Source organism: Chenopodium quinoa, unplaced genomic scaffold (genome assembly GCF_001683475.1).
Source record: "Chenopodium quinoa cultivar QQ74 unplaced genomic scaffold, ASM168347v1, whole genome shotgun sequence".
Taxonomy (NCBI): domain Eukaryota; kingdom Viridiplantae; phylum Streptophyta; class Magnoliopsida; order Caryophyllales; family Amaranthaceae; genus Chenopodium; species Chenopodium quinoa.
Genome location: NW_018742697.1, coordinates 55586 through 65464, shown reverse-complemented (window position 1 = coordinate 65464; position 9879 = coordinate 55586). Strand labels below are relative to the sequence as shown.

Here is a 9879-nt window from a genome sequence, read left to right as displayed (position 1 = left end):
GAAACACCATTTTGAAGTTACAACACAATAGTTACATAAGTTAAATTGTTCCATCTAGATAATTTATCCTTACTAATTACATAACCCTAATAGTAAGACATGTCTTCAAGTTTTTACCCCTCTACTTTGTCATCATTCTTTGTTTTTCCAAAAACATCTTCCTTTTCTTGATCTGCTTCTACGATTGGATCATCACTTTTTCCACCAATATCTGACCTAGTGTTAGCATCAACTTTTGATCCAGATCCTGCATCTAAGAAGAAATAATATTAAAAGTGAATATTATTTCTTTGTAAATGAATATTTTACTCCTTATAATTGAACATTTTACCATTTCTAGGCAATCCTTCAATATCTTGTTCTGAAGCTGCTGAAGTTTTACCCATATCCGTTTCTTCAGCTGTTTTATAAATCATCATTATGGATAAACATAAAGTTAATAGTATTTATACATAATAATTAGAAAATATTCAATTTTCATTTATGTACATTATTTATTATATAAATGAACATTACCCTTTGTTGCAGTTGTTGGTGGTTCAATTGTATTATCAAGTGTTGAAGTGTTGGGTCCTGTTCCTGTTTTTAAAAATTAACAAATTAAAACAATTTAGACCACAAATTAAAAAAAATTCTATATAAAAATCAAAATAGTGTCTGTGAGTTAGAATTTACCAATGGCTGGAGAAGGTGGAGTCAACCCCAAGCTAAAAGCTTTTCTGATGTCATATTCTTCTTCCTTTTCCTTTCCCTTTTTGGTCATTTTCTTCAAAGAAATTTGCTTTTCAGTTATTTGCCTCTCAGATGCTTGCATCAGTTCCTTCTCAGCCTGATCAAGTGCATTCAGGAAATCATCACTGCTAAAGAATTCTTCATCTTGGCTTAGAATAGACGGTTCCCTACTTGCCACTTTTCCTAACACTTCATCAACTTTTTTCACCAAGTCATTTCCAGGAAAGATGTCCTTTGCCTTCGCCAATTTTGTAGAAAGCATTGACAGGTTTGAACAAGTTGTCTTCACCAGGGTTACAAAATCATCCATGAAAACCTAGATTATAAGAATAAATATTCAGAATTATGCGTGTGAACATTTAATATCATACAAATGAACATTTATGTTAACAATTTTGATTATTTTATAACCTGAGAACTTTCTTCAACTTTTGCAGCAATCCTTGGTAGAATTTTTCCTCTCCCAAATCCCAAATCAATCTCAATCTTCATCCTTTCCACAGCTGTAGACACCTAAAAATGTCTCCCCAAAACCAAACCCGATGATGAACAACCTTTCACCGCCACTATTGGTCGGGTTCAGTATTTAATCCCGAGAGTGCTTAAAATATCGTATTTGATTAAATTCATATTTTTGAACAGTCCATGGATTAGTCTTGATGTTTGGTAAAAGCATAGTTTTAATTTCAGCCCAAATTTATTATTTAATTTTAGCCCAAACCTTTTAAATTTATTATTTAATTTTAGCCTAAACCTTTTTAATTTATTATTTATTTTTGGCCCAAACCTTTTATTTATTTTATTTAATTATTTTTTTTATTTTAGCCCAAATGATAATAAATCAGAAAAGGCCTGAAATTGTCAATCGGCACTTAAAATGCTGAATGAAATTAGGGTTAAAAATGTATTTAGACAGAAAAGCGGGTTAGGAATTCCCGCGCCACGGCAGGTACCCACCGTGTCACGGGAATCCTTCCCTTCTGACGGTGGGATTTCCCGTGACACGGGAAATTCCGTGTCTTTTCCGCGTAAACCCTTAACGCATTTTCTTCCCCGCTTACTGAAAATTTCCCGCGTCACACTAAAAATGCACCGTGTCACGGGAACGTTTCCCGACTGACGGTGGGACTTCCCGTGTCACGGTATAGTTTGCCGTGTCGCGGGATACTTTTTTAGGGTTTTTATCATTTTAGGGTTCCGTGTGCTCCCTCGGCACATTTTCTCTGTAAATACCCCCTCATTTCTGATGTACGGGGCATCAATTAATTCTCTATTTTTCTCTCTTCTATGCTCTAGCCTAAACACTAGCCTACCCTTCTATTTCAAAATTCCTTCTTCAAGTACTCCAAGAAGTCCATACTTTACTCGTGGTTCTGTCCTTAAGCCAAGGCGTGAAAGGTAGAACTGTTTGAGGGTTTGGCCCCAAATCAACTCTAATTCATTTAATTTAATTTAATTTTTGTTTTATTATTTCCTTGAAGTTACTAACTCGTTTATTATTTTGTAGTTGCAAACAAACAGAATCAAAGTAAGAATTATATTCCTTTTATTTCTATTATTTTTCTAACGATTTTATATTGTTGGAATTATGGCTAAATTGCTTCCAATATTAATGTTTATTATATTTTTTTTATGATCACCATATTGCATGTTTAAAGGGAATATGTAATTGAAAATCACGCCTAATAAGATAATTTGGACAACCGGTTTAGGTTCCTTTTTAACCTTGTTATTTAATTCAAGTGATCACAAATATTTTAGAATTATATGTTGCATTAATATTCAACCAATTTAGCTTAATAATAGTTTGGAGTAAATTGAATCTTTATTTGCATGCCTTTGAGATCGCAGGAATCACTTTTCACTATAAGAATCGAGTAGAGGCCCATACGGGCGAATGTGAATCCATGACTCACTTCGTACCATCATCCCCGATCCTCCTTTAGTGGTTTCGAACCATATGGAGTTAGTAATCTCATGGATTATGAATGGGGTGTAACCTTCACGGGTCAATCGTTGTTGCCTATCGTTGTCTCTTTATCGTGGTCGCCTTTTATGATCCGTGAACGGTTTACAAGTTCCTTAAAAACTTGTTGGCGGCTCCCTACTTTCCTTGTCCCTAATCGTATATGTCAATTCCCACTTCCTATAAGTGCCAGCATATTCACCACATGCTTTAACGTAGGCGCACTTCGAACGACGCCTACAACATCCATGTCTCTTTTCCATACAAAAATAATAGGAAATGTTTTTGGAGGCCTTTTGTCCAACCTCTGAACCCTATCAAAGTAAAACAACTATAGGAACAAATAAAACAAGTAACATTAACAATATAATAAATGAGCATTTATCAAAATATGAATGAGCATTTTGTATCTAATAATTTACCATCAGAAATTGCAGAGGGCCTTTGTAGATACCCTTGCCTTGCTGCTTTCTCCAATCAACATGACTTCTAATAAGTGAGTCAAATACATACCGACACCAATTCAAATTCTTGATTTTTTCTTTCTCCATCATAGAAAAAAGAAACTTGAAATGGCATTGATTGTTTGATTTGCATTTCATCATGCAGTTCACCGCCACTGCTAAAAAGTTAGTTATGAAATGTTCACTTCCTGGTATTTTGTTTTTGAATTTGTCATGTATGTATCCATTCACAATCTGTAAACAAAATGAACAAAATTTTTACAAATTTGATCATTTAATGTATTATAAATGAACATTTAAAACTGATCATACCTGACTCACTGATGGAGTTTTTCCTGACCAAGATTTTCTCCACTTCTTCAGAAATTCTGCATACTCCTCACTAGCTTTATCAGACTTTGCCTCAACAATTAGAATTTCTCCTGTGGGAAATCCATAAACTACCCTCACATCCTCTACCTCAATTTCTATTTTTTCATTCTTCGGCAATTCAAAAGTTTGGCTACTCTCTTCAAAACTTCCCAAAATCCAATTACAGAATCTTTGATCAAGTTGAGGTAAACTGATGTCAAGAAGTGATCCTAACCCTATATCAACAACTTGTTGTTTTTCCTCATATGTCATTTTTTCTATCCATTGCATGAACTTGACATGTCCTCCTCTTTTTGATGCTTTCTCTTCCTCAAATTCTTCTTCCTGTATTTCCTCAACTTCCTCAGTTTCCATTGCTTCAACTATTTCAGTTTTCATTTTCTTTTTTCCCCTACCTATGCTCTGTCCTTGATCATACACCACCAACTTTTGCTCCCCCTTTTAAGCCTTTGCCTTCACCAACTTCTGTGCCTTCCCCCTTTTTGCTTGTTTCTTCTTTGGAATTATTTCCTCCTCGTCCTCCTCTAACTCATCATCTTCCTCACTGACAGGCTCTGGTTCAGCTTTATATATTGACTCTTCACTATCATCTCCACTGTCAGTTGAACTTTCATCAATAGGATCTTGAGATGGTTCATCTGATGGTACTTGTATATTTTTCCTCTTCCCAGCATTTTTCTTGGCAGGGCTGACAACTGAAAATTGAAATTTATATAAAAATCATCTACATATGTTTTTTAATGTATTGAAAATGAACAGTAAGCAAATAAAAAAATGAACAAAACTGCTTTTATAAATGATCATTCTGTATATATAAATTGAACATTTATAATATATAATTATATACCTGCTTTTCTTTTGCCAGCAACTTTAGAAGTTTTCTTCACTTCTTCTGCAGTTTTCTTTTTTCCACCTATATATTAAAATTGAACATTACTAATACATCATTATATATGATCATTCTATATATTAAAATTGAACATTTACCCTTTTGCCTTGTACAACTTTTTCAGCGGGAGCACCTGGCATTTTTTTAAGAGGTGCTGCAGAATATTTAGCAGGAGCACCTGCCATTTTTTTATTGGAGTAGGTGCTGGAGATGGTGCATCAGTTTCCTTTTGAACAGGAGAAGTCCTTGTAGACATTTTTCTTTTCTGACCTTTTTTCATGGTTTCTTCAGCAGCCTCAACAGACTGCTTCTGGCCTTCCTTTCCAGATTCATCCAACAGGACATCTATTTTTTAAAAAAAAAAATTACTAGTTAGTAAAGTTAAAAATGTAATATTTATTGTTAAATAAAAAAGTATTATCTTTACCTTGGCTTCTTGTAATTCTACCACTTGGCACAACAGGACTTTTATTTTTGTTTTTCCTTGCAACCATTTTGTATCTTGATTTCTTTTTGGTTGACTGTTCACTCTTTTGAGATGATGCAGCTGTTTCCTCACTTATTTTTTCAAAATCTTTATCCATATTTTGATTTAGCAGATGAGTTTCATCCTCAATTTCAACAAAATCAGAAGCCATTTGTCCTGCATATTAAATGATCAAATATAAAATAGTAAATAAACATTTAAGTAAATACGATGACAAGGATGCAATATACAAAATATAAATGAACATTTCAGATAATGAATATTACCTTTCTTTTGCGTTTCATTTGTAGTTGTATCTTTCATTTCTTTAGGCTTTGGCATGGCTTGCTCTTGTCCATCTATATAAAATTAATTAGTGGAAATTATTAATCTTTTTGAACATTAATATTATTCAGATCAAAAATGAACATTTAATGTAATGAATATGTACATTTTTCAGTATTTACCTTTCAGGTTTGTTGTCTTTGGAGAGACATCTTGCACAGTTTTCTCCTTAGGGCTTTTCTCTTTTTCAGGCCCTTGTTTTCCCTCTTGTCCTTCTATGAAAATTTAATAAGTTAAAATTGAAATTTATTAAGTTTATTGAACATTGAATATTATTCAGATCAAATATGAACATTTTATGTAATAAAAATGTACATTTTAAAATTTTAACCTTTTAGATTTGTTGTCTTTGGAAAGACATCTTCCACAGTTTTCTCTTTAGGGCTTTTCTCTTTTTCAGCCCCTTTTTTCCCTCTTGTCCTTCTATTAAAATTTAATTAGTTAAAATTTAATTTTTTTTAATCTTATTGAACATTCAATATTATGCAGATCCAATATGAAAATTTTTTGTAATAAAAATGTACATTTTAAAATTTTTACCTTTCAGCTCTGTTTCCACAGTTTCTCTTCTACTGGCCCTTTTTTTTTCTTTTTTGCTTCACCTTCAAAAGTAATAGTATTGTTAAAATTGATATTTATGACTATTAAACAAAAATATTCAATAAATATGATCATTTACCTCTCCTGATTTCCTTGCTTGCCTTTTCCATTCTTTTGAAATTTCTCATAATTCTAATTGTCGATTCTTTGTACTTCTTGTAAATGTATGATATTGTTATATAACTTTGAAATATATACATTAATTGATTATATTAATTCAATTATTCAAATTTAAACATACTTTGGGTTTCTCTCTATGTCTAAATGTATTTCTTGCATCTTGTCCTTTAATGTTGTTATTCTTGCATCATCTTTGGGTTTTCTGATAATTCATTAAAAATATGTTTGAATTTACAATTTTGATTAATAAATAAAAAAAATGAACATAAAGTCAATAAAAAATGAACATTTAACTTATCTTACTATTGGCCAGGAGTAAACTTTTTTGTACTGATTTGCAAATGAACATATATTCTATCTAAAATGAACATTTAAGTTATCTTACTTTTGGCCAAGACTATTCTTTTCTGGATTGCTTTGCCCTTTTGGTTGAACTTCTTCTTGTTTGCTGAAATCAATATTAAAAAATACTTTAAATTAAAATGAACATAAATGGTACACAAATAGATAGTTATCAAAAATGAAATGAACATTATATATTTATACCTTTGATCAACTTCATTTTTGTCCTTTTTGTCAGGAGTATTATTGTATGGATTGCTCTGCTCTTCTGGTTGAACTTGTTTTTGCTTGCTGAAATCAATTTTAAGACTTTTAATAAAAAAAATGCACATAAATTGTACACAAAATATACAGTTATCAAAAATGAAATGAAAATTATTCATTAATACCTTTGATCTTCATCATGTTTGTCCTTTTCAGGTACAATTGTATCCTGGTTTTGTTCCACATTCTTTTCACTGAATATTATATATATTCATTAATTAGAATTTGTATTATAAGAAATGAACAAATTTTGTATGTAAAATGAAAATTTGTTTATATAAAAGTGAGCATTAGTATACCTTTGATCCCTATACTCTTTTTGTCAGTTGTGTTATGTGTAGCAGACACACTCTTAGTTGTTGCATGAGTAGCAGAAATGTTCTCACTTTGTTCACTTAAAAACAACAGAATTATTTTATATAATATGATATTAAAGTATGAACTAATTTATACAATGAAGAAGATAATTAGTTATTTTGGTATAAAGCTTTTATACCTTATTGTTTGATTTGTCTCTGGTGGTCTTGATTTTGACATAACAAATTTCACTCGAACCTTTTTTTTTCACTAAAATTTTAAGAATTACCTAATAAGTTTGGTATATATATACAATGGACAATAATTGCATGTAAAAACAATTATTTTATACATATAAACTTACTTGTTTAAAGTGTATCTTTGATAACTATTACCATATTCATTTTGTTCTATAACCTTCTTTAGAGTTAATGGTTCAGATTTTTCATCTCTAAATTGAAGCAAGTGTATCACTCTAAATGGCACATCACTACATTATAAATTAATTACATGACATTAGTTTGAATGCATATCACTGAAATGATTATTATCATATTTATATATGTGCATGATGTTTTAATGAAATGTACATTTGTTATTTGAATCTCAATGAATACTCAAATGAACAAATATACATATATGATCATAATTATATCTATAAATGAACATTATGAGTATCAAATATGATCATATACAATGATGTTTCATTGAAACGTACTTTTGCTCTTAAATCTCAATGAATACTCAAATGAACAAATATAAATATATGATCATAACTATATCTATAAATGAACATTATGAGTATCAAATATGATCATATACAAATAGCATATTAAACAAAGATGAAACCAATTTTTATCAAATACGACTAACATATTAGACATGAACATAATATATTCTGTAAATGACTAATTACCTTGGTAATATATGGAGACATTTTAAAATCCGTACCAATTGACTTGTCAATATCTTTCAAAAGTTCAAGATCTACAATTGGAGCATTTTGGCGGGTTTTTTTTCAACTTTTCTATTGTTGACTGAAGAGGTACATCATCATCGTCTCTGTTTTGTTTGATAAATTTTTATTGTTTATATTAATTTGTTAATATTCAGTAAAATTTACTACAATGGCAAGAAATTGAACAAAAATTAGGGTTCATACATACAATTGAACTAAATTGAACAAAAGTTAGGGTTCATACATTTCTTCAGAAATTTTCAACAAATTACTCGACTCTGAAGTATTCTTTTCCAAAATCATACTACAATTGCAAAAAATTGAACAAAAATTAGGTTTAACATATATATTCGCTCTATAATTTTCATCGCAAGAAAATGAACAAAATTACTTACTCTTTGGTAACATTTTGCTCCGATTTTCCAGTTTCATCTTGCATGTTCTTCTCTAAAGCGTTTTTTTTCCAAAATCACTCTACAATCACAAGAAAATAAACCAAAATTAGGCTTCATACAAAAAACTGTACTAAAATCGCAAATTTGAAGCAATTATGTAGTGTTTTGAAGCAATTTTGCAATAATTTGAAGCAAATTTCATTCCGATTCGACGGTGTTGATGAGAGAGAAACTCTAGAAAAATGAAGAAGATGTTATTTAGAGAGAGAAAATGATTTGAAATGGATTGTTTTTTTTAATATATATATATATATTTATATATATATTTATATATATGTGGGGTAGGGGAAGTTATTTCCTAATTTACTGCGGTTAGTGGGGGTAGTTACTGTAGTTTGTGGGGGAAGGGGAAAAACGCAAAACGCTGCGTTTAGATGGGGGTGTAGGTTGTGGTACCTACACTAGGGTCTAGTGTATACCGATTAGTATAATTACACACATAAGTTGACGTCTCACCTAAAACATCAAAAATGCAGCCCATACCAACTAACTACGATTTTGGGCCCTTCCAAAATCCAAATCTTGCTGACGCCCATTTACTTTTTTTTAAAAAAAAACCTAAGGGCTAAGCCCACTCTTCTTTTTTTTTTTTTAAAAAAAAAAAACTCTTTTTCTACTTCCTTTGGCCTTCATTCAAGTTAGAGCTGTCAATTCGGGTAAACGGGTCGGGTTTGAGTCGGGTCATCTCGGGTCGAGTCAATACGGGTTAATGTCATAACATATGCGGGTTGGGTCATGCTTGAGTCGAGTCACGTCGGGTCATACATCTTATCGGGTTTGGGTCGGGTTTAGGCCGGATTAGTAAATGGTCGGGTTACATCGAGTCGGGTGAAAAATAGGTCAGGTTAAATTCGGGTCTTTATGGGTTTAAACGAGTTAGGGTCGTTCTCGGGTTCGAGTCGGGTTCGATTCAAGTCAATTATTTACGGCTTATAATCAGGTCGGGTCATTCTCGGGTTTGTGTCGAGTTCGGTTCAAGTCAATAATTTGCAGGTTATAATCAAGTCGGGTCATTCTCGGGTTTGAGTCGTGTTCAGTTCAAGTCAATAATTTGCCGAAAACATGTTTCGACCCTGAAATTCGTCCCTAAAAACATGTTGTGAAACTAACCTCTTAAAATTCAAAGTGAAATATTGAAGGAATAGAGTTAGGATTCAATTTCCGTTCTAATACCAACATGAGATAACGACCTATACATATTGATTCAATAACAAGTTCGGGTTGAATTTGGGTCAGGTCAATAACAAGTCGGATTGATTCGGGCCGGGTTGTAATTCGAGTCTGGTTTATAGCAGGTTGGGTAAAAATCGGATCGGGTTAGGAACAAGTCGGGTTGAATTCGGGTCGGGTTAGGAACAGGTCGGGTTGAATTCGGGTTTTGGCGGGTTAAAACGGGTTTGGGTCAATTTCGGTTCAGGTCAGGTTTGGTTCAGGTCAATAATTTACGGGTTACATTCGGGTCGGGTCGTCTCTAGGTTGGTTAATATTCGGGTTCGGGTCTCAAATACTCGGGTCAACTCGGGTTTAGGGTTGGTTTCAGGTCGGGTTTGAGTCACCATTTTTTTCGGGTTCAGACAGGTCGGTTAATAGGTCGGGTTAGGGTCAGTAT

General features: G+C 32.2%; 1 protein-coding gene across 1 annotated transcript; it reads right to left on the bottom strand.

Annotated features, from left to right (window-relative positions):
- Positions 1-3975: 3975 nt before the first annotated feature.
- Positions 3976-8254, bottom strand: LOC110722886 (DNA ligase 1-like). Its single transcript, XM_021902176.1, has 15 exons — positions 8211-8254; positions 8060-8119; positions 7222-7347; positions 6686-6754; positions 6501-6587; positions 6340-6402; positions 6076-6156; positions 5566-5657; positions 5357-5449; positions 5177-5248; positions 4851-5066; positions 4694-4768; positions 4530-4601; positions 4382-4447; positions 3976-4229 (listed from the first exon to the last, which is right to left on the bottom strand). The coding sequence occupies exons 1-15, from the start codon at positions 8252-8254 to the stop codon at positions 3976-3978; spliced, it is 1470 nt and encodes a 489-aa protein (XP_021757868.1).
- Positions 8255-9879: the final 1625 nt, after the last annotated feature.